This window comes from Coloeus monedula (assembly GCF_965178545.1).
Source record: "Coloeus monedula genome assembly, chromosome: 29".
Lineage (NCBI taxonomy): Eukaryota > Metazoa > Chordata > Aves > Passeriformes > Corvidae > Coloeus > Coloeus monedula.
Window position 1 is genome coordinate 2430047 of NC_138809.1, and position 24997 is coordinate 2455043.

Below are 24997 nucleotides of genomic sequence, written 5' to 3' on the forward strand. Positions count from 1 at the left end.
CCTTGTCCCCAACCCCACACCAGCAGCGAGGTGACACTTGGGGACTGAAGTCCATCCTTGACCCCACACCAGCAGCGAGGTGACACCCGGGGACCGGAGCAGCGGGGGCAGAGCCAGGCGGGCGCGGGGTGGGGCTGGCTGTCCCCTGGCTGTCCCCTGGCTGTCCCCTGGCTGTCCCCAGGTGTCCCCCCGGTGCCCGGCTCACACCAGGTGGCCACGGCCGTTGATGTAGATGCCGTTGGAGCTGGGCTTGGCCTGCAGCATCCCGTTCTCCTGCACGAAGTGGGTCATGGCCTGCTTGATGGGGTCCCCCCCGCCGCCCCCCTCCTCCTCCTCCTCCTTGGGCTCCTTCCCGGCCGGGTCCGGCGGCGGCGGCAGCGTCGAGGGGACAACGGGGACGACAACGGGAACGTCCGTCTGCGTCTCGATCTCCCGCACCGTGGACAGCGTGGAGTAACTGCGGCCCTCGGGCTCCTCGCTCTGGGGACAAGGGACACGTCAGGGGTGCCAGCGGGCAGGGGGATGCGGGGATGGATGGGGACATGGGCACCGTGGGGACACGGGGGCTGAGAGGGATGTGGGCACTGCTGGGGACATGGGCACCGTGGGGACACGGGCACTGATGGGGACACAGGTGCCACCAGGAGCACGGGCACCGCTGGGGACACAGGGACCAACAGGGACACAGGTGCCACCAGGAGCACGGGCACCGCTGGGGACACTGGGACCAACAGGGACACTGGTGCCACCAGCGTCACGGGCACTGCTGGGGACACTGGGACCAACAGGGACACAGGTGCCACCAGGAGCACGGGCACCGCTGGGGACACTGGGACCAACAGGGACACAGGTGCCACCAGGAGCACGGGCACCGCTGGGGACACTGAGACCAACAGGGACACTGGTGCCACCAGGAGCACGGGCACCGCTGGGGACACTGAGACCAACAGGGACACTGGTGCCACCAGGAGCACGGGCACCGATGGGGACACAGGGACCAACAGGGACACTGGTGCCACCAGGAGCACGGGCACCGATGGGGACACAAGGACCAACAGGGACACAGGTGCCACCAGGAGCACGGGCACCGCTGGGGACACAGGGGCTGATGGGGACATGGACACCAGTGGGGACACAGACCCAGGTGGGGACACGGCCGGCACCAGTGTGCCCCGTGTCTCACCATGGCAGAGCAGATGCTGGTGCCACGCAGGCTGTCCCCTCGCAGGCTGTCCCCTCGCAGGCTGTCCCCTCGCAGGCTGCCCTGGCGACTCTCCGTCCGCAGCTGCAGCGTCTCCTCCAGCTGAGACGGGCTGGTCAGTGCCCAGGACACCCCACAGACACCCCCGGACAATGCCCAGACACCCCATGGACAATGCCCGGATACCCCATGGACACCCCCGGACAATGCCCGGATACCCCATGGACACTGCCCGGATACCCCATGGACACCCCCGGACAATGCCCGGACACCCCATGGACACCTCATGGACACCCCATGGACAATGCCCGGATACCCCATGGACACCCCCGGACAATGCCCGGATACCCCATGGACACCTCATGGACACCCCATGGACACTGCCCGGATACCCGATGGACACCCCACAGACACCCCCGGACAATGCCCGGATACCCCATGGACACCTCACGGACACCCCATGGACACCCCATGGACACCCCATGGACACCTCACGGACACCCCATGGACAATGCCTGGACACCCCATGGACACACCACGGACACCCCCAGACATTCCACAGACAGCCCAAGGACACCCCATGGACACCCCACTGTCCAGCCCTGTGGACACCCCATGGACACCCCTGGACACTCCATGGACTCTCCAAGGACACCCCATGGTCCAGCCCTGTGGACACTCCATGGACACCCCATGGACACTCCACAGACACTCCATGGACACTCCACAGATACCCCATGGACACCCCATGGTCCAGCCCTGTGGACACCTCATGGACACTCCATGGACACCCCACAGTCCAGCAGCCTGATCCCATGGACACCCCATGGACATTCCATGGATACCCCTGGACACTCCATGGACACCCCATTGTCCAGCCCTATGGACACCCCATGGACACTCCACAGACACCCCATGGACACCCCATGGACACTCCATGGACACCCCACTGTCCAGCCCTATGGACACCCCATGGACACTCCATGGACACTCCACGGACACCCCATGGACATCCATGGACACCCCAGGGACACTCCATGGACACCCCATGGTCCAGCCCTATGGACACCCCATGGACACTCCATGGACACCCTATGGACACTCCAAGGACACTCCATGGACACTCCATGGTCCAGCCCTATGGACACTCCATGGACACCCCTGGACACCCCATGGACACCCCACAGTCCAGCCCTATGGACACCCCATGGACACCCCATGGACACTCCACGGACACCCCATGGACACCCCACAGTCCAGCCCTATGGACACCTCATGGACACCCCATGGACAGTCCATGGACACCCCACAGTCCAGCAGCCTGATCCCATGGACACTCCACGGACACCCCATGGACATCCATGGACACCCCATGGACACCCCATGGACACCCCACTGTCCAGCCCTATGGACACCCCATGGACACTCCACAGACACCCCATGGACACTCCATGGACACTCCAAGGACACTCCACGGACACCCCATGGACATCCATGGACACCCCAGGGACACTCCATGGACACCCCATGGTCCAGCCCTATGGACACCCCATGGACACTCCATGGACACTCCATGGTCCAGCCCTATGGACACTCCATGGACACCCCATGGACACCCCATGGACACCCCACAGTCCAGCCCTATGGACACCCCATGGACACTCCACGGACACCCCATGGACACCCCACAGTCCAGCCCTATGGACACCTCATGGACACCCCATGGACACTCCATGGACACCCCACTGTCCAGCCCTATGGACACTCCATGGACATCCATGGACACCCCTGGACACCCCACAGTCCAGCCCTATGGACACTCCATGGACACCCCATGGACACTCCATGGACACCCCACAGTCCAGCAGCCTGATCCCATGGACACCCCATGGACACTCCATGGACACCCCACTGTCCAGCCCTGTGGACACTCCATGGACACCCCATGGTCCAGCCCTATGGACACTCCATGGACACCCCATGGACACTCCATGGACACCCCACTGTCCAGCCCTATGGACACTCCATGGACACTCCATGGACACCCCACAGTCCAGCAGCCTGATCCCATGGACACCCCATGGACACTCCATGGACACCCCATGGACACTCCATGGATACCCACAGACACCCCACAGTCTGACCCCACGGACACCCCACGGACACCCAACAGCCCAACCCAAGCCCCCCTTCCGTGGGTTCCCCCACCACCCAGGGCCCCCCAAGCCCCATCCCACGTCCCCCCCCCGTGTCCCCAAACCCCTGTCCCCACCTGTGCCCGGGGGTCGCTGCTGTGGCTGGAGTGGAGCCTCCGGATGGAATTTTCCCGGGTCAGCGTCAGCTCCTCCTCGCTGGGGACACGGGGGACACTCAGCACCGGCCCCGCCGTGGCCCCACCGTGTCCCCGCCGTGGTCCCGCCGTGTCCCCCGTGTCCTGCTGTGTCCTGCTGTGTCCTACTGTGTCCCCCCATGTCCCTCGTGTGCCCCCACATCCCCCGTATCCATCCCGTGTCCCTCTCATGTCCCCAATGTCCCATGTGCTGTCCACATCTCCCTGGGTCCCCCCCAATGTCCCCAATGTCCCTCATATCTCCTCCATGTCCCCATGTCCACCACACCCCTCCATGTACCTGTGCTCCCCCATGTCCTCCCCGTGTCCCCCAATGTCCCCGTGTCCCCTCCCTTACTACTTCTCGGAGATGCGCTGGGTCTTGCGTTTGTGGTACAGGGTCATGACCACGACGACGATGACGAGGACACAGAGCAGGACGGCGGCGATGACCCCGACCACGACCACCGAGGCCGACACCAGGTCCACGCGGCGCACGGGGTCCTCTGCGGGCACCCCACAGGGGTCAGGGGGACACCCCAAAGAGAGGGGACACACAAAGGGGTCGGGGGGACATCCAAAGGGGTCAGGGGGACACCCTGAAGAGAGGGGACACACAAAGGGGTCGGGGGGACACCCTGAAGAGGGGAGAGACCTCAAAGAGGGTCAGAGGGACATCACAAAGACAGGAGATACCTCAGGGGGTCAGGGGGACACCCCAAAGGATGGGGACACCCCAAAGAGGGGAGAGACCTCAAAGGGGGTCAGGGGACATCCCAGAGAGGAAGGACAACCCTAAGAGGGTCAGGAGACACGCCAAGGGGGTCAGGGGGACGTCCATGGATGGATGGATGGATGGATGGATGGACAGATGGACAAGTCCATGGATGGACAGATGGACAGGTACATCCATGGACGGATGGATGGACAGATGGACAAGTCCATGGATGGACAGATGGACAGGTACATCCATGGACGGATGGATGGACAGATGGACAAGTCCATGGATGGACAGATGGACAGGTACATCCACGGATGGATGGATGGACGGATGGATGAGTCATGGATGGACAGATGGACAGCTACACCCATAGATGGACAGATGGACAGATGGACAAGTCCATGGATGGACAGATGGACAGGTACATCCATAGATGGACAGATGGACAGATGGACAGATGGATGGATGGACGGATGGACGAGTCCATGGATGGACAGATGGACAGGTACATCTATGGATGGATGGATGGACAGATGGACAGGTCCATGGATGGACAGATGGACAGCTACATCCATAGTTGGACAGATGGACAGATGGACAGATGGATGGATGGACGGATGGACGAGTCCATGGATGGACAGATGGACAGGTACATCCATGGATGGATGGATGGATGGACGGATGGACAAGTCCATGGATGGACAGATGGACAGGTACATCCATGGATGGATGGATGGATGGACAGATGGATGAGTCCATGGATGGACAGATGGACAGGTACATCCATGGATGGATGGATGGATGGATGGATGGACAAGTCCATGGATGGACAGATGGACAGGTACATCCATAGTTGGACAGATGGACAGATGGATGGATGGACGGATGGACGAGTCCATGGATGGACAGATGGACAGGTCCATCCATGGGCAGATGAATCTAAGGACGGATGGACTGATAAATACCTCTGCGGTGGGTGGATGGGCAGATGGACAGAGAGACAATCCACAGATGGACAAGCCTATGGACAGTGGGTGAGTGGGTGACCAGTGGGTGGGGATGGACAGCGAGAGGTGCCGGAGGGACGGACGGACAGACGGACGGAACGATGGACGGACGAGCAGGAATCCAGAGGGATGAGCAGGCGGGTGAGTGGACGGAAGGGCGGGTGAGTAGGCAGTGAGTAAAGCAGGCGGGGATGAGCACACGGTGAGTGGACGGGCGTGGAAAAGGGACGGACGAGGGTGGGACGGGCACGGGATGGGCACGGGATGGGCACGGGATGGGAGGAGTGGGGGCGGGAGGGACGGACAGGTGGGTGAATGGACGGATAGACGGACGGACGGATGGACAGGTGGATGAATGGATGGATGGGTGGACAGACGGATGGGTGGGTGGGTGGATGGACGGACGGACGGACGGATGGACAGGTGGATGAATGGGCGGGTAGATGGATGGACGGATGGATGGACAGACGGATGGGTGGACAAACGGGTGGGTGGACAAGTAGAGGAATGGGTGGGCGGATGGATGGATGGATGGACAGACGGATGGGTGGGTGGGTGGATGGACGGACGGACAGACGGATGGACAGGTGGATGAATGGGCGGGTAGATGGATGGACGGATGGATGGACAGACGGATGGGTGGACAAACGGGTGGGTGGACAAGTAGAGGAATGGGTGGGCGGATGGATGGATGGATGGACAGACGGATGGGTGGGTGGACAGGTGGATGAATGGACGGATGGGTGGACAGACGGATGGGTGGGTGGATGAATGGACGGATGGACGGACGGATGGATGGACAGGTGGATGAATGGATGGATGGGTGGACAGACGGATGGGTGGGTGGACAGGTGGATGAATGCGTGGGCGGATGGACGGATGGATGGACAGACGGGTGGACGGATGGGTGGGTGGATGAGTGGATGAATGGATGGGTGGGTGGACAGATGAGTGGACAGACAGATGGGTGGGTGGACAAGCGGGTGAATGGACGGACAGATGAGTGGACAGATGAGTGGACAGGGATGGGTTGAGGAACAGACAGCTGAGTGGACAGGTGGGTGGGTGGGTGGACAAGTGGGTGAATGGATGGACAGAGGGACGGACAGACAGACGGATAATTGGATGAATGGACACACAGATAGATGGACACAGAAACAGACGGAAGAGTGGACAGATGGACGGCTGAATGAACGGATGGACACACGGACACGGAAACCAAACGCAGCTCTCCCCACTGCCACACTCCCGACCGCCCTGCTCCGGAGGTGCCCCCGCTGGCCCTGTCCCCACCTGTGGCACGTCCCCGGATGCTGACGTTGGCCCGGGCCTCCTTGGCGGCCACGCGGTTGGACACTCGGCACACGTAGTCGCCAGCATCGGCCACGGCCAAGGGCCGCTGGAACAGCAGCGTGTCCCCCTTGGCCCTGACGCCCGCGGGCAGCGGCGCGTCCACCCTGCGGGGACACCCCGGTGTCAGCCCCCGGTGACACCCCCCGGCCTGCCCAGGCGGGCGTGGGCGGGTGGCGGTGGCGGCATCAAAGCCGGCGGTGCCGGTTCCCACGGGTGACGCCCAGCCGGGCACCGCGGGACCTGTCCGGGCATGCGGCACTGCCAGGCACAGCCACGGCGGCACCGGCACAGGCGTGGGCAGGGACGTGGCGGGGACGGGCGTGGGAGAGGGATTTGGGGGGTGGGAGATGTGGCAGGGATGGGGGGACACAGCAGGGACATGGCACAGGCAGCCAGGACACCACAGGGACGTGGCAGGGACACGGACGTGGTCAGGGGACATGGCAGGGACATGGCACAGGCAGGGATGTGGCACAGGCAGCCAGGACACCACAGGGACGTGGGACACCACAGGGACATGTCAGGGACATGGAGGGACATGGCAGGGACATGGCAGGAACATGGCACAGGCAGGGATGTGGCACAGGCAGGGACATGTCAGGGACATGGAGGGACATGGCAGGGACATGGCACAGGCAGGGATGTGGCACAGGCAGGGACGTGGCACTGACATGGTCAGGGGACATGGTGGGGACACGGGACAGAGCTGGGGCTGAGGTGGGGACACAGCCGTGCACTGGGGACACAGAGGGACACGGGCGAGGGGATGCAGGGCAGGTGGCCGTGGGGAGGTGCCAGCAGGTGCCAGCAGGTGCCAGCAGGTGCCGGTGGCCTCACCGTGTCCAGTTGTAGGTCGGGGGGGGGTTGCCGTCCCCCAGGCAGGTCAGCGCTGCCCCCTCCATGCCCTCCTGCCACTCGGCCGTGTGGCCGAGCACGGACGCATCCGACAGGTCTGGGGACACCGAGGGGACAGTCAGGGGACAAGGTGCCATGGCCCCGCTGTGCCCCCCATGCCCACGGTGTCCCCCACTGTGTCCTTCATCCTGCCCCCCGCTTCCAATGCGCCACCCTCCGTGTCCCCAAGGTCCTCACAGTGCCACCGGTGTCCCCTAGGTCCTCACAGTGCCACCGGTGTCCCCCACGTTCTCAGTGCCACCTGTGTCCCCAGGGTCCTCACAATGCCACCTGTGTCCCCCACGTTCTCAGTGCCACCTGTGTCCCCAAGGTCCTCACAGTGCCACCTGTGTCCCCCACGTTCTCAGTGCCCCCTCTGTCCCCCGTGTCCCCAGTGCCTCTAGTGACCCCCGTGATTGCCATGTCCCCAAATGTCCCCCGAGTCCCTCAGGGCCCCTCCGTGTCCCCAACGTCCCCGGTGACTCCTGGCATCTCCATGTCCCCAGTGCCCCCGTCACCCTCCGTGCCCCCTGTACCCACGACGTCCCCGACGTCCCCAACGCCCTCGATGTCCCCCACATCCCTCAATGTCCCCGATGCCCCCCCAAAGGCCATCCATGGCCCCAATGTCCCCCACACCCCTAAAACCGCCCTTGTCCCCCAGTACCCAGCACACTCCCCATGTCCCCAGTGCCCCCCCACGTCCCCAGTGCCCCCATGTCCTCCATGTCCCCAGTGCCCCCCATGTCCCCCACACCCCTAAAGCTCCCCACGTCCCCCAATACCCATCACACCCCCCCCAGTGCCCCCCATGTCCCCAGTGCCCTCCACACCCTCGATGTCCCCAATGCCCCCCATGTCCCCAGTGCCCTCCACACCCTCGATGTCCCCAGTGCCCCCCATGTCCCCAGTGCCCTCCACACCCTCGATGTCCCCAGTGCCCCCCATGTCCCCAATGCCCCCCACACCCCTAAAGCCCCCCACATCCCCCAATACCCATCACACCCCCCATGTCCCCAGTGCCCTCCATACCCCCCACGTCCCCAATGTCCCCCACGTCCCCAATGTCCCCCACACCCCTAAAGCCCCCCACATCCCCATCTCCCTCCCCACATCCCCCTGCCCCTCGGCGGTGCCCGGTGGCTCACAGGCGACGCTGAGCAGGTGCGTGATCCTCTTCTCGTGGCGCAGGCCGGGGTGTGCCACCACGCAGGTGAGGCTCTTGCCGTTCATGCTGCGCCCGGGCACCAGGAAGAACTCGCTGGTGACCGAGGCCGAGCGGGCGTGGGCCGAGCGCCGCGTGGCATTGGTGCCACGCACCTCGGTCTCCCAGCGCACCGACGGCACCGGGCTGCCCTCGGCCGTGCACGAAGCCGCCAGCGTCCGGCCTTGGCCCTCCTCCAGCGGCGGGCCAGGGTTCAGGATGGGCAGCGGTGGCACTGCGAGGGTGGACGAGGCGGTCAGGTGGTGGGGGATGGTGCCAGGGGGGGTTTTGTGGGGGTGCTCAGTGGCCGGTGTGTCACCGGTGTGTGGCTTGTGCTGCATGGCCCTCAATGGCCCCCGGGGCACCAGTGCCCCCGGTGTCCCCTGTGCCCTCCACGTACCCCGTGTCCCCAGGGCTCCCCCATGTCCCCTGTGCCCGTCATGTCCCCAATGTCCATCACACCCCCACGTCCCCAGTGTCCCCTCCACGTGGCCAATGCCCCCCATGTCCTCTGCGTCCCCCGTGTCCCTCATGTCCCCCACGCCCCCTATGTCTCCCGTATCCCACATGCCACCTGTGCCCCCCATGTCGCCCGTGTCCCCTGTGCCCCCATGCCCCCCATGCCCCCCATGTCCCCTGTGCCCCCCATGCACCCTGTGCCCCTCATGCCCCCCATGTGCCCCATGTCATCTGTGTCCCATACCCCCTCTGTCCTCCATGTTCTCTGTGTCCTGTGCCCCTATAACCCCCGTGCCCCCCATGTCCCCTGTGATCCCCAAGCCCCCATGTCCCCCACGTCCCCTCTGTCCCCCATGCCACCTGTGCCCCTCATATCCCCCAAACCCCCCATGTTCCCCATGTCCTCTGTGCCCCCCATGTCCCCCATGCCACCTGTGCCCCCCATGTCCCCTGTGTCCCCCATGCCACCTGTGTCCCCCATGTCCCCCACGTTCCCGATGTCCCCCATGCCACCTGTGATCCCCAAGCCCCCCATGTCCCCTGTGTCCCCCATGCCCCCCATGCCCCCCATACCCCCCATGTCCCCCTGTGATCCCCAAACCCCCCATATCCCCCAAGCCCCCCAAGCCCCCCATGTCCCCCATGTCCCCCATACCCCCCATGTCCCCCAAACCCCCCGTGCCCCCCGTGTCCCCCATGCACCCCCGGGCTCACCCAGCACCCTGAGCGTGAGCCGCCCCTCGAAGTTGCCCATGGGGAAGGTGATGAGGTGACACTCGTAGTCGCCCTCGTCGCCCTGCACGGCGTTGCGCAGGAGGATGGCACCGTCCTCGAGGTCGCCGTGGCCGTGGCGCAGGACGCGCCCCACGAAGGGCTCCTGCACGTGCTCGCCGTGCTGCGGGTTCAGCACGGCCACCTCGGTGGCCACCGAGCCCGGCCCGCGCTTCAGCCACGTCACCTGCACCACCTGCTCCTGCTCCTGCGCCCGGTACCGGCACGGCAGCACCACGTCCTGGCCCAGCACGGCCGTCACGCTGCGTGGCACCTCCACGCGGCCGCCACCTGCGGGGACACGGGCACAGGGATGTGGCACTTCCGTGTGTCCCCTGTGCCACCAGGTGTGGGCACAGGCACCTCCACGCGGCCGCCACCTGCGGGGACTCGGGGACAGGGATGTGGCACTTCAGGTGCCACCAGGTGTGGGACTGAGCGGGCACAGGGACCCCCACGATGCCCCCACCCACAAGGACACAGCAGGACACGATGGGCACGCGGAGGTGGCATCTCCACCTGGCCCGCCGCTGTCACCTGTGGGGACACAGTGGGCACGGGCATGGGGGGGTGTCCCTTGTGTCACCGTCTGTGGGCACCGGGGGTGGGGCAGGGACGCCCACGTGGTCCCTGTGCCATCACCTGTGGGTGCCAGGTGTGATACCAGGTGTGCCAGGGGCTGTGGGACACCCACGTGGCCCCCGTGCCACCGCCTGCGTGTGGGACTGAGCGTGCAAAGGGCCCTGGCACCTGCACGTGTCCCCTGTGCCAGCACCTGCGGGCACCGGGGGAGATAGGGAGTGTGCAAGAGCACACCTGGGCACACCTGGGCACACCTGGGCACACCTGTGCTTGCACTCAGGTCTGTGCAAGAGCACACCTGGGCACACCTGGGCACACCTGTGCTTGCACTTGGGTCTGTGCAGGAGCACACCTGGGCACACCTGGGCACACCTGGGCACACCTGTGCTTGCACTCAGGTCTGTGCAAGAGCACACCTGGGCACACCTGGGCACACCTGGGCACACCTGGGCACACCTGTGCTTGCATTCAGGTCTGTGCAGGAGCACACCTGGGCACACCTGGGCACACCTGGGCACACCTGTGCTTGCACTTGGGTCTGTGCAGGAGCACACCTGGGTACACCTGGGCACACCTGGGCACACCTGGGCACACCTGTGCTTGCACTCAGGTCTGTGCAAGAGCACACCTGGGCACACCTGGGCACACCTGCGAGACTGGGGGTTTGGGGTGCGGGTTTGGGCTCCCAGATTTGGGGTGCGGGTTTGGGGTGCGGGTTTCAGGGGCTGATCGGGGTGCTTGAGGTGCATTTTTGGGGTGTAGGATTTGGAGTGCCAGATTTGGGGTGTGGGTTTGGGGTGCAGGATTTGGGGTGCGGGATTTGGGGTGCCAGATTTGGGGTGTGGGTTTGGGGTGCAGGATTTGGGGTGCGGGATTTGGGGTGCCAGATTTGGGGTGTGGGTTTGGGGGCCTGATCGAGGTGCTTGAGGTGCATTTTTGGGGTGCCAGATTTGGGGTGCAGGATTTGGGGTGCCGGATTTGGGGTGTGGGTTTGGGGGCCTGATCGAGGTGCTTGAGGTGCATTTTTGGGGTGCCAGATTTGGGGTGCAGGATTTGGGGTGCCGGATTTGGGGTGTGGGTTTGGGGGCCTGATCGAGGTGCTTGAGGTGCATTTTTGGGGTGCCGGATTTGGGGTGGGGGTGCTGGGGGCTGGCTGAGGGCTCGGGGGCAGCTGTGGGGTGCGAGTTTGGGGTGCAGGATTTGGGGTTCGGGTGCTGGGGGCTGATCGGGGAGTTCGAGGTGCAGCTTTGGGGTGCAGGATTTGATGTTTGGGGTGCAGGTGTAGGGGCTTGGGGGCTGCCTGGGGGTTTGAGGTGCAAAATTTGGGGTGCAGACTTGGGGTGCGCTTTTGGGGGCTGCCTGGGGGTTTGAGGGGCAGGTTTGGGGTGCAGGATTTGGGGTCCGGTTAGAGGGTTTGGGGTGCAGGATTTGGGGTGCGGTGTTTAGGGTGTGAGTCCTGGGGCTTGCCTGAGTGTTTGGGGGCAGGTTTGGGGTGCAGGATTTGGGGGTGCGGTTTTGGGAGATAATTGGGTGGTTTGGGATGCAGAATTTGGGGTGCAGGATTTGGGGTGCGGGTTTAGGGTCCCGGATTTGGGGAGCGGCTTTGGGGGAGGCTGATCGAGGAGAGCTTTGAGGTGCATTTTTGGGGGTGCAGGATTTGGGGTGCGGTTTTGGGGACCGGCTGGGGGATGATTGGGTGGTTTGGGATGCAAAATTTGGGGTGCAGGATTTGGGGTGCGGTGTTTGGGGTCCCGGATTTGGGGAGCGGGTTTGGGGGGGCTGATCGAGGGGGGGGCTTTGAGGTGCATTTTTGGGGGTGCAGGATTTGGGGTGCGGTTTTGGCTGAGGATTTGGGGCGCAGAATTTGGGGTCCCGGGTTTGGGGAGCGGCTTTGGGGGGGCTGATCGAGGGGGAGAAGTTGAGGTGCATTTTTGGGGGTGCAGGATTTGGGGTGCGGTTTTGGGGAGCGGCTGGGGGATGATTGGGTGCTTTGGGGTGCAGGATTTGGGGTGCGGTGTTTGGGGTCCCGGATTTGGGGGGGCTGACCGAGGGGGAGAAGTTGAGGTGCATTTTTGGGGGTGCAGGATTTGGGGTGCGGTTTTGGGGACCGGTTGGGGGGTGGTTGGGATGCAGAATTTGGGGTGCAGAATTTGGGGTGCAGGATTTGGGGTGCGATGTTTGGGGTCCCGGATTTGGGGGGGGCTGACCGAGGGGGAGAAGTTGAGGTGCAGGATTTGGGGCTGCAGGATTTGGGGGTGCGGTTTTGGCTGAGGATTTGGGGCGCAGAATTTGGGGTCCCGGATTTGGGGGGGGCTGACCGAGGGGGGGGGGCTTTGAGGTGCGTTTTTGGGGGTGCATTTTTGGGAGGGGGCGTGTCCCGGGGGGCGTCTCCCGCGGGAGGGAGGGAGGGGGGGGGCGTGTCCCGTCCCGCCGCCGCCGCCGCCGCCGCCGCCAGAAGCGGCCGGGCCGGCCCGTCCAGCCCAACCGGCCGGGACGGATCCGCGCTGCCGCCCCCACCGAGCCCCTCGAGGGCTCCCCAAAAAACCTCCCCGACCTCCCCCCCGCCCCCAAAAGAACCCCCCGACTCATTAACCCCTTCATTAACCGCGCCGCTGCCTCCCCGCGCCCGCACGTGCCTCAGTTTCCCCCAGCGCCGCCGCGCTCCCCAAGCGAACGGGGAGAGGTCGGGGGGGTGGGGAGGGGTCCCGGGAGGGGTCTGGGGGCGTCCCCACGGGGGTCGCGGCGGGTGCGTGTGTGGGGAGGAGGGGGGGGGGGGGGGGGAAGTTTCTGGGGTTCCGTGGGGAGGTTCCCCCCCTCGGGGCGTCCCCACCCAGCGGGGCCCGAGCGCGTGGGAACCGGAGCGGGGAACCGGCTGAACCGGCCCCGCGGCCCCCACGCCCCGGCCGCGCGCGGGGGGGGCCCCAAAACAGGCCGGGAACGGTTTGGGGGGGGTGGTCCCGAGAGCGTGGGGGGGGGGGGGGTGGGAATATCTCCCCCCCCCCCCCCCTCCTCCCTCCCCCAAATTCCCGCGGGGGTCTCGGGGGGCGCGGCGGGGGCGGTTGTTTCCCACGGGGACGCGCGCGCGCGCGCACGTGCGAGGCCACCCGCTGTCGCCCTGGTGCCGTGGGGGGGGGGACACACACACGAGTGATGGGAAACCCCCCCCCCCCTCACCCCCCCCGAACGGGACCCCTTTGCACACGCGTGTGCGCCCCGCACCCCCGCAGGGCTCCAAGGCCTTGGCGCGACGGGGGCGAGCGTGGGGACCCCCCCCCCCCGGGACCCCCGTGGGGTGCGAGCCGCGTGGGGGGGGGGGGAGGGGTCAGCACCCCGCGGGGGGAGGTGGGGGGGGGGGTCCCCGGCCCGTTCCCACGGGTCCCGTGGGGAAACTGAGGCACGGCGGGCTGGGAGGGGGCGGGGCAGAGCAGGGGATCCCCCCCCCCCATCCTTGTGCAGCACCCGTGGGTGCAGCCCCCCCCCCCCCGCAATCCTGCGTGGGAGACCTCGCGGGGGGAGACCCCCAAAGCGGGGGGGCGTGGGGGACAACGGGGAGGGGGCGGGACCCCCCCGGGCCATGGCGGGGTCGCCGTTCCCACGGTTTGTCCCCCCCCCACCCCCCTCGTGTCCCCAGAGGGGTCCGCGCCCCCTTCCCCCCCCCCCCCCCCCGGCATTCCCTGAGGGGGGGGGAGGGGAGCCCACGCAGAGCCGCAGGTGCGCACCCACGGGCACGCGCGCAGGTGTGCGCGCACACGCGTGTGAAGCGCCCGAGGCGCGGCGGCCCCACCAAACCCCCCCCCCTCCCCTCCCCAGCTCCCCCCACGGCGCGGGGGAGCCGCGGGCACGAGCCCACGGACGCTCGGACACTCGGACACGGACGCTCGGACACTCGGACACGCGCCCACGGACCCGCGCGCGGCCGCAGGTGCACACGCGGGCGCTCCCACGTACACACGCGCACACGCGAGCGCGCACCCGCGCGTCCCCCCACCGTCCCCACCGCAGCTCCCGGTGCCGCTTTCAGTGTCCCGGTCCCAGTTTCAGTTCCCGGTCCCAGTTTCACCATCCCGGTCCCAGTTTCACCATCCCGGTCCCAGTTTCACCGTCCCGGTGCCGGTTTCATCCCCCTCCTTTCCTTCCCCCGCTCCGTGGCAGCCGCTGTCCCCCCGGTCCCGGTTCGCCCCTTCGGGCGCTGCCGGTGCCCCCCGGGACCTCCCCCCCGCGTGGGAAGCGGTGGTCCCGGTCCCCTCCGCGCCCCTCGGTGCCGGTTCCGTGCAGCCGGTGCCGCCGCCCCCCCCATGCTCATCCCCGTCCCGGTGCCGGTGCCGCCGTGTCCCCACCCGGGCCTTACCGGTAACGGCGAGGAGGAAGGTGAGGAGGAGGAGGACGGGCGCCCCGGGCCGCATCCCGCGGGGGTCCATGCGGAGCGCTCCGGGCTCACGGCGCGGCTCGGCCCCCGGCCAGCACCATCCGGGCGGGACCGAGCCCCACCGACACCCACCGGGACCCACCGCGGGGGGGGGGGGGCACCGGTACCCACCGGGACACCCCGGTACCCACCGGGACAAGCCCGGTTCCCACTGGGCAGAGCCTCGGCGGGTCCCTCCGGGCGGGACAGGGAGCCACCGGCACCCACCGGGAGCCACCGGGATGCAGCGGGAGCCACCGGAGGGGCTCCGGGCTGAGCCTGGCCGGGCCGCGCCGGGCGGGACCGGGCGGGACCGGGGCCGATCGGGCCGAGCCGGGCCGGTGGCGGCGGAGGGGCCGGTGGCGGCGGAGGGGCCGGTGCTGCTCCGCTGCGGGACGGGACGGGAGCGGGCAGGGGGCGGGGCCTCGGCGCCCGGGGGGCGGGGCCTGGCGGGCAGGGGGCGGGGCCGGGCGGGGCGGACCGGTCCGGCAGGTCCGGCCGGGGGCGGGGCCGAGGGCGCGGCCTTAAAGGGGCGATGGCCGCGGGGGGAGCGGTGGGGCCACACCCGGGCCGGGCCCCGCGGGGAGAGCGCGGGCGCCCTCCCAGTGCTCCCAGTGCTTCCCAGTGATTCACTCGTGGCACTCCCAGTGGCTCCCAGTGGCTCCCAGTGCTCCCAGTGATCCCCCCATGGACCTCCCAGTGCTCCCAGTGCTTCCCAGTGCTTCCCAGTGATTCACCCATGACACTCCCAGTGGCTCCCAGTGCTCCCAGTGCTTCCCAGTGATCCCCCCATGGCACTCCCAGTGGCTCCCAGTGCTCCCACCATGGATCTCCCAGTGCTCCCAGTGCTTCACAGTGCTTCCCAGTGATTCACCCATGGCACTCCCAGTGCTCCCAGTGCTCCCAGTGATCCCCCCATGGACCTCCCAGTGCTCCCAGTGGCTCCCAGTGCTCCCCGTGCTCCCAGTGATCCCCCCATGGACCTCCCAGTGCTCCCAGTGCTTCCCAGTGATTCACTCGTGGCACTCCCAGTGGCTCCCAGTGGCTCCCAGTGGCTCCCAGTGATCCCTCCATGGACCTCCCAGTGCTCCCAGTGGCTCCCAGCGCTTCCCAGTGATCCCCCCATGGCACTCCCAGTGCTCCCAGTGATCCCTCCATGGACCTCCCAGTGCTTCCAGTGCTTCCCAGTGCTTCCCAGTGATTCACTCGTGGCACTCCCAGTGCTCCCAGTGCTCCCAGTGATCCCTCCATGGACCTCCCAGTGCTCCCAGTGGCTCCCAGTGCTCCCCGTGCTCCCAGTGATCCCCCCATGGACCTCCCAGTGCTCCCAGTGCTTCCCAGTGATTCACCCATGGCACTCCCAGTGGCTCCCAGTGGCTCCCAGTGATCCCTCCATGGACCTCCCAGTGCTCCCAGTGCTTCCAGTGATTCCTCCATGGCACTCCCAGTGCTCCCAGTGCTTCCCAGTGCTCCCTCCATGGCACTCCCAGTGCTCCCAGTGGCTCCCAGTGCTCCCCTGTGGCACTCCCAGTGCTCCCAGTGATCCCCCATGGACCTCCCAGCGTTCCCAGTGATGCCCCATGGACCTCCCAGTGCTCCCAGTGGCTCCCAATACCCCCTCCATGTCCCTCCCATTTACCCCCCCCCCACATATCCCAGTTCCTTCCCGGGGAACGGGGCGGGGGGGAGCGTCACCGACACCCTCAGGAAATTTTGGGACCCCCAGGAAATTTTGGGACCCCCAAATCCCCCCGGATCCCACAGGGAAACCCCGGGGGGATGGGGGGGTGTCATTTATTGGCACAGCAAAATTTGGGAAAAGGGGGAAAAAACCGGGAATTGGGGGGGGGGAGGGGACCAGCAGAGGCCGGACACAGCTCAGCACAGCAGTGACCACACCCACGGCACCCCAAATTGGGGGGGGGACCCCCCCAGGGCACCCAGGACCCCTCAGGACCCCCCAACTTCGGAGCTCTCCCGGGACGGATCCTTGGAAGCGGCGCAGAGGTGGAAAAGCCCTGGGGGGGGAGGATTGAGGGGGGTTGGGGACCCCCAAAATGCCCCCAAAAATTTGGGGGGGGGGGGGTCCCCCACCCCATTGCAGAGCCCGGGCAGAGCTCAGTGCAGCAGTGACCCCCCCCCCAGTGCTCGGGACCCCCCGAATCCGCTTGACCCCCCACTCCCGTGACCCCCCCCCAAATCCCCGGGACCCCCCCAAAATCCCCGTGACTCCCCCCAAATCCCCTTCACCCCCAATTCCCCGTGACCCCCCCCAAATCCCCTTCACCCCCCAATTCCCCGTGACCCCCCCAAATCTCCGTGACCCCCCCAAATCCCCTTCACCCCCCAATTCCCCGTGACCCCCCCAAATCCCCCCATTCCCAGTGCAGAGCCCGGGCACAGCTCAGGGCAGCAGTGACCTCTCCAAATCCCCATGACCCCCCCAAATCCCCATGACCCTCCCGACCCCCGGGACCCCCCAAATCCCCTTCACCCCCCAATTCCGTGACTCCCCCCAAATCCCCTTCACCCCCCAAATCCCCGTGACCCTCCCAAATCTTCTTCACCTCCCAAATCCCCGTGACCCTCCCGACCCCCGTGACCCTCCCAAATCCCCTTCACCCCCCAAATCCCCGTGACCCCCCCAAATCCCCCTATTCCCAGTGCAGAGCCCGGGCACAGCTCAGCGCCGCAGTGACCCTCCCAAATCCCCTTCACCCCCCAAATCCCCTTCACCCCCCCACCCCCATGACCCCCCCAAATCCCCTTCACCCCCCAAATCCCCGTGACGCCCCCCGACCCCCGTGCCCCCCCCGTGCCCCCCGTGCCGCTACCTGCGGAGCCCAGCAGCACCACGGCCACCCAGCCCAGGATGTAGGACCAGGAGAAGCTCCAGGAGCCGCGCAGAGGCCCCAGCAGGGTCAGGGTCCCCCCCGAGTACACCCCGAGCCCCAGCAGCGCCAGCAGCCCTGGGGGACACGGGGGGGGGCAGGGGCGGGGGGGGTCAGGGGGGGTCAGGGGACACGGGATGGGGGGCAGGGGGCAGGGGGGGGTCAGGGGACACGGGGGGGTCAGGGGGAAGAGGGACTCGGCAGAGACCGGGCACAGCTCAGCGCACTGATGCCCCCCCCCCCCCAATTCCCACCCTGCCGAGCCCTGTCCCCGCTCAGCCCAGCGATGCCCCCCCCCGTGTCCCCTCTGTCCCCACGTACCCGCCAGCAGCAGGGTGGCCCCGGCCACTCGTGCCCTCGCCCGCCGGCCCCCGCTGGCCCCCACGGACAGGCCCAGGGCGAGTCCGGCGGCGGCGGCGACCACCGAGAGCAGCATCAGCACCCGCGTGGCCTCCAGGAGCGCTGGGGGAGGGGGGGGACGGGACGGGACACGGCTTGGGGACACCGCGGGGACACGCGGGGGTGACCCCCCCCCCCCACCCACCCGGGGGTGACACCTGCGGGGGGGTGACACCCGTGAGGACATTTGGGGGTAAGCGGTTCCCCGGCGGTGGCACCTTTGGGGACCCTCTGGAGTGGAGGGGGACACCGGGGACATCCCGAGGGGACACCACAGGGGGGACCCAGGGGTGGGGATATTGGGGACAGCTCCCGACCCCCTCCCCCAATTCCCGCCCTGCTGAACCCCCCCAGCCCCGGGGCGTACCTGGGGTGGTGGCGTGGGGGTGGCACTGTCCCCCGAGGCAGCCGTGCCACAGCCCCAGGCTGGCCGTGCCCCCCGGCGCCCGGCGCTGCACCCAGAAATGGGTGGCGGTGGCGGCCACCAGCAGGGCCAGGCCACTGGCCCCGCACAGCAGCCCCCCGGCCGCCGGCATCCTGCGGGGACACGGGGACAGCGTGGGGACAGCATGGGGACAGTGGCAGGGACGTGGGGACAGCGGTGGGGACAGCGTGGGGACAGCATCAGGGATGTGGGGACAGCGGTGGGGACACGGGGACAGCGGTGGGGACAGCGGTGGGGACACGGGGACAGTGAGGGGACAAGGGGACAGCAGTGGGGACAGTGTGGGGACAGCATCAGGGATGTGGGGACAGCGGTGGGGACAGCGTGGGGACAGCATGGGGACAGTGGCAGGGACGTGGGGACAGCGGTGGGGACAGGGGGACAGTGTGGGGATATCTCTGGGGGACATCAGGACAGCGTGGGGACAGCGTGGGGACAGGGGGACAGCGAGGGGACAAGGGGACAGCAGTGGGGACAGGGGGACACGGGGACAGCGTGGGGACAGTGGCAGGGACATGGGGACAGCCCTGGGGACATCTCTGGGGGACACAGGGACAGTGTGGGGACATGGGGACAGCGTTGGGGATGTCTCTCGGGGACAGGGGGACAGCGTGGGGACAGCAGCAGGGACGTGGGGACAGTGGCAGGACACGGGGACAGCGTGGGGACATTTCTGGGGGACATCAGGACAGTGTGGGGACAGCGGTGGGGACAGTGGCAGGGACATGGGGACAGCCCTGGGGACAGCAGCAGGACACGGGGACAGCGTGGGGCCATCTCTGGGGTACACGGGGACAGCCCTGGGGACACCTGTAGGGGACAATGGGGGACACCCACGGGGACATTTCTGGAGGACACCCGTGGGGACACATCTGGGGGGACGTGGGGGGACACGGGCGTGGCATCTGGAGGGGACACGGGGGATAATCATAGGGACACTTGTGGGGACAGGGGGGACACGGGGGTGGCATCTCCAGGGGGTTTTTGGGGACACTTTTAGGGACATCTCTGGGGCGCACGGGGGTCCCCAGGCTGGCATCTCGGGGGACACCCGTGGGGACATTTCTGGGGTAAGGAGCCACCCGGGGGTGGCCCTGGGGACCCTCTGGAGTGGAGGGGGACACCAGGGACGTCCCTAGGGGACACCAGAGGGGGGACCCAGGGGTGGGGACACTGGGGACATCGGGGACATTGGGGACATCGGGGACATTGGGGACAGTCCCCCCGGCACTCACCCGCCTTCAGCAGCCGCTGCGCCGCTGCCCCATGGCCACCTGTCCCCGTGTCCTGCTGTCCCCGTGTCGTGCTGTCCCCGTGTCCCCGCTCCGTCCCCCGGGAGGGGACAGGGCCCCTGGCACGTGGCACTGCCATTGTTGGGGACACAATGGGGGAAGGCTCTGGGCGCTGCGGCCACCCGGCTGCTGAGGTGGCACGAGTTTGTCCCCACCCGGGTGACACTGAGGGGGAGGGGGGGGGACACGGCCGGGGTCACCCCCGGCGACACAGGCGGGTCCCGCCAGCGCCTTGGGGACAGCAGGTGACATCCCCGAGGCAGGGCCAGCCCAGGGTGGGCTCGGGACCCTGCGGGCAGCCGGGTGGAGAGGGGACATTGGGGACAGCGGGGACAGGACAGGGGGGACACGGGGATATGGGGACATGGGGACAGAGGGGGTCAGGGACATTGGGGACATGGGGGAAAGGGACATTGGGGATGGGACACTGGGGGCATGGGGACATGGGGACATGGGGACAGGGACACCGGGGACATGGGGGAAAGGGACATTGGGGATGGGACACTGGGGACATGGGGACAGGGACACTGGAGATACGGGGGACATTGGGGACAGCGGGGACAGGACGGGGATATGGGGGAAAGGGACACCGAGGATGGGACATTGGGGACACGGGGACATGGGACAGAGGGGACATGGGGAAAGGGACACTGGGGATGGGACACTGGGGACATGGGGACAGGGACAGTGGGGATGGGACATTGGGGACATTGAGGACAGGACATGGGGGACACGGGGATATGGGGACATTGGGGTCAGGGACAGTGGGGATGGGACATTGGGGACGTGGGGAAAGGGACACTGGGGATGGGACACTGGGGATGGGACACGGGATGGGACACTGGGGACATGGGGACAGGGACACTGGAGATACGGGGGACATTGGGGACAGCAGGGACAGGACATGGGGACATGGGGACAGCGGGGACAGGGACAGTGCAGATGAGACATTGGGGACATGGGGGACAGAGGGACCATCGAGACATTGGGGTCAGGGGGACAGGGACACCGGGGACACCGGGGACACTGGGGACACCGGGGACACTGGGGACACTGGGGACACACACACGGGTGTCAGCGCCCGCGGGCCGGTGGCAGCAGCAGGAGCGCGGTGACAGCGACAGTGACAGTGACGATGATGACGATGCCGCGGCCGCCGTGGGGAGGGGTCCCGGAGCAGGGGGGGCTGCAGGGGACACCTGGGGGGGAGGGGCGACAGGTGAGACCCTCAGGGGCTGCACCCCCAAATCCCACAGAGCCCCCTCAGAGCCCCCCCAAAATCCCACAGAGCCCCCCCAGAGCGACCCTACACCGGTGAAGGTCTCAGGGCGGGGGTCCCGGGATGGGGGTCCCGGGGTGGGGGTCTCGTGTGAGGGTCTCAGGGCGGGGGTCCCAGGGATGTTCCTGGGTGGGGGTCTCAGTGTGGGGGTCTTAGGTCGGGGGTCCCGGGGTCTCAGGTCGGGCGTGTTCCCGGGCGGGGGTCCCGGGGTGGGGGTCTCAGAGCGGGGGTCCCGGGGTGGGGGTCTCAGGGGAGATCCCGGGGGTCTCCGGGGAGTCCCGGGGGCCTCGGGGGGGAGTCCCAGGGGTCTCGGGGGGGTCCCAGGGGTCTCGGGGGGGTCCCGGGGGTCTCAGGGGAGGTCCCGGGGGTCTCAGGGGGGGTCCCAGGGGTCTCGGGGGGTCCCGGGGGTCTCAGAGGGGGGTCCCAGGGGTCTCGGGGGGTCCCGGGGGTCTCGGGGGGGTCCCGGGGGTCTCAGGGGGGAGTCCCAGGGGTCTCTGGGGTCTCAGGGGGGGGTCCCAGGGGTCTCGGGGGGGTCCCGGGGGTCTCGGGGGGGTCCCGGGGGTCTCACCGGCGCGCAGCCGCAGTGTCACCGTCCCACAAGCGCAGTCGCTGTCCCCCACGAGCAGACACGTGAAGGTGCCACTGTCCCCCCCCCGCACGTCCCGCAGCACCAGCGAGCCGAGGGGGACATCGGGGGCCACCAGCGTGGCCCTGTCACCGTAGGGGGGGTGACATCGCGGGGGACCCCGGCCCCGGACGCACACGAGGACAGCGGGGAGCTCGGGGTCACCCCGAAAGTGCCACCGCACCGCCAGCACCCGGCCCAGGGGAGCCCCCGCCGCGGGACACCCCAGGGTGACATTGGCGCCCAGCGTGGCGTTGGTCACCGCACGGCCACCGTGGGAGCTGTGGCACGACCCGCAGCCCCCCGAGGGGTCACCGGGGCCTGGGGACAACGGGGAGCGTCACCGGAGCTGGGGACAACGGGGAGGGACAGCGGGTGGCACTGGGGATTACGGGGACAGGGGACACTGGCACCCACCCGTGGTGGGGCCGGGGGGGGGACCCTGGGGGCTGTCACTGTCCCACGGGTGGTGGGGACACTGCTGAGGGACCCTGGGGGCTGTCGCTGTCCCACGGGTGGTGGGGACACTGCTGAGGGACCCCGGGGGTGACACCGTGACCGTGACGGGGGGGACTCGCCACTGAGGGACACTCGGGGACCGCCACCAGCCCCAGCTCCGGACCGGGGCGGGGACGGCGACATCTCCCTCAGCCCCGGCTCCCGCAGCCCCCCCAGCCCGCAACCCCAACGCCCCGCACCCCTCAGATCCCTTCCCTGGACCCCAAAACCCCCCGCACACCCCAACCCCCCCTGTATCCCCAGGGACCCCCCCGGACCCACTGAACACTTCTCTCCCCCCCACAAAACCCCCCTCTGACCCCCTGCACCCCCGAGACCCCCGGACCCCCTGCACCCCCCTGACCCCCTGCACCCCCTGCACCCCCAGCACCCCGAAGCCCCCAAGACCCCCCTGGACCCCCATCACCTCCAGCACTCCCCGCACCCTCTAAACCCCCCCGAACCCCCGCTGAACCCCCAGGACCCCAGAGACCCCCTGACCCCCTGCACCCCAAAACCCTCCAGCACCCCCCTGACCCCCTGCACCCCCCTGGCCCCCAGCACCCCAACACCCTCAAGCACCCCCTTGGCCCCCAGCACCCCGAAGCCCCCAAGACCCCCCTGGCCCCCCATCACCTCCAGCACTCCCCGGACCCTCTAAACCCCCCCTGAACCCCCTTGAACCCCCAGGACCCCCTGCACCCCAAAACCCTCCAGCACCCCCCTGACCACCAGCACTCCCCTGACCCCCAGCACCCCGAAGCCCCCAAGACCCCCCTGGACCCCCATCACTCCCAGAACTCCCCGCACCCTCTAAACCCCCCTGAACCCCCAGGACCCCCCGGACCCCCTGCACCCCCAGCACCCCGAAGCCCCCAAGACCCCCCTGGACCCCCATCACCTCCAGCACTCCCCGGACCCTCTAAACCCCCCCCGAACCCCCCGACCCGCAGAACCCCAGAGACACCCGGACCCCCTGCACCCCCCTGACCCCCAGCACCCCCCTGACCCCCAGCACCCCGAAGCCCCCAAGACCCCCCTGGACCCCCATCACTCCCAGCACTCCCCGGACCCTCTAAACCCCCCCTGAACCCCCTTGAACCCCCAGGACCCCCTGCACCCCAAAACCCTCCAGCACCCCCCTGACCCCCAGGACCCCCCGGACCCCCTGCACCCCCTGACCCCAAAGACCCCAAGACCCCCCTGGACTCCCCTGACCCCCAGCACTCCCTGGACCCTCTAAACCCCCCCTGAACCCCCGGGACCCCCAGCACCCCGCATCCCCCCAGCACCCCCCTGACCCCCAGCACTCCCTGGACCCTCTAAACCCCCCCTGAACCCCCTGAACCCCCTGCATCCCCTGCACCCCGCATCCCCCCAGCACCCCCCTGACCCCCAGCACCCCATAGACCCCGAGACTCCCTGAACCCTCTGAACCCCTTCAGAACCCCCGACCCCCCCGGGACTCCCGGGACCCCCCCAGCACCCACCGGGGGTCTCCAGGGCCGCCCCCAGCCCCAGGGGCAACAGCAGCAGCAGCAGCAGCGGCTCCCACATCGCGGGCGGCGGCTCGGCCGGGCCGGGGCGGGGACACGGGGACGGCGGGGGGGGGGACACGGGGGACACGGGGGACACACGAACGACCCCCGGCCCCCGCCACACACACACCCGGGGGGTTGGGGAGGGGGGGTCACACCTCCCCTGCCCAAAAGGGTCCGATCCTGCCACGTGGCAGCGCTGGGGGTCCCCGAATGTCCCCGCGGGGTGTCCCCCCCCCCCACCCGCCGCGTCCTGAGTCACCTCCTGTGACGGGCGTTGTCCCCTCCAAGCGGCCGCTGTCACTTCCAAGGTGTCCCCGTGTCCCATCCAGGGTGGCCCTGTCACCCCCAGGGTGCTCCTGTCACCCCTGTGTCCCATCCAGGGTATCCCTGTCACCCCCAGGGTGTCCCTGTCACCCCCGTGTCCCGCTCAGGGTGGCCCTGTCACCCCCAGGGTGCTCCTGTCACCCCCGTGTCCCGCTCAGGGTGGCCCTGTCACCCCCAGCATGTCCCTGTCACCCCCGTGTCCCGCTCAGGGTGTCCCTGTCACCCCCAGGGTGCTCCTGTCACCCCTGTGTCCCATCCAGGGTATCCCTGTCACCCCCAGGGTGTCCCTGTCACCCCCGTGTCCCGCTCAGGGTGTCCCTGTCACCCCCAGGGTGCTCCTGTCACCCCTGTGTCCCATCCAGGGTATCCCTGTCACCCCTAGGGTGTCCCTGTCACCCCCGTGTCCCGCTCAGGGTGTCCCTGTCACCCCCAGCATGTCCCTGTCACCCCCGTGTCCCATCCAGGGTGTCCCTGTCACCCCCAGGGTGTCCCTGTCACCCTGTGTCCCATCCAGGGTGTCCCTGTCACCCCTGTGTCCCTTCCAGGATGTCCCCGTGTCCCACTCAGGGTGTCCCTGTGTCCCCCCGGGGTGTTCCTGTCACCCCTGTGTCCCATCCAGGGTGGCCCTGTCACCCCCAGGGTGCTCCTGCCACCTCTTGTGTCCCAGTTAGGGTATCAGTGTCACCCCCATGTCCCCCCCAGAGTGTCCCTGTCACCCCCTGTGTCCCACTCAGAGTGTCCCCTGTCACCCCCAGGGTGTTCCTGTCACCCCTGTGT

General features: G+C 67.9%; 2 protein-coding genes across 2 annotated transcripts; both read right to left on the reverse strand.

Moving 5' to 3' along the window:
• Positions 1–201: 201 nt before the first annotated feature.
• On the reverse strand, positions 202–14939 carry NECTIN4 (nectin cell adhesion molecule 4; the record flags this gene model as incomplete). Its single annotated transcript, XM_082298732.1, has 9 exons — positions 202–480; positions 1184–1303; positions 3474–3552; positions 3889–4036; positions 6552–6715; positions 7449–7563; positions 8654–8944; positions 9883–10230; positions 14870–14939. 9 exons carry the CDS (start codon positions 14937–14939, stop codon positions 202–204), a joined length of 1614 nt encoding a protein of 537 aa, XP_082154858.1.
• Positions 14940–16876: 1937 nt separating this feature from the next.
• On the reverse strand, positions 16877–18752 carry LOC309583089 (lens fiber membrane intrinsic protein-like; the record flags this gene model as incomplete). Its single annotated transcript, XM_082298615.1, has 4 exons — positions 16877–16944; positions 17761–17895; positions 18139–18279; positions 18584–18752. 4 exons carry the CDS (start codon positions 18750–18752, stop codon positions 16877–16879), a joined length of 513 nt encoding a protein of 170 aa, XP_082154741.1.
• Between the last annotated feature and the right edge of the window lie 6245 nt (positions 18753–24997).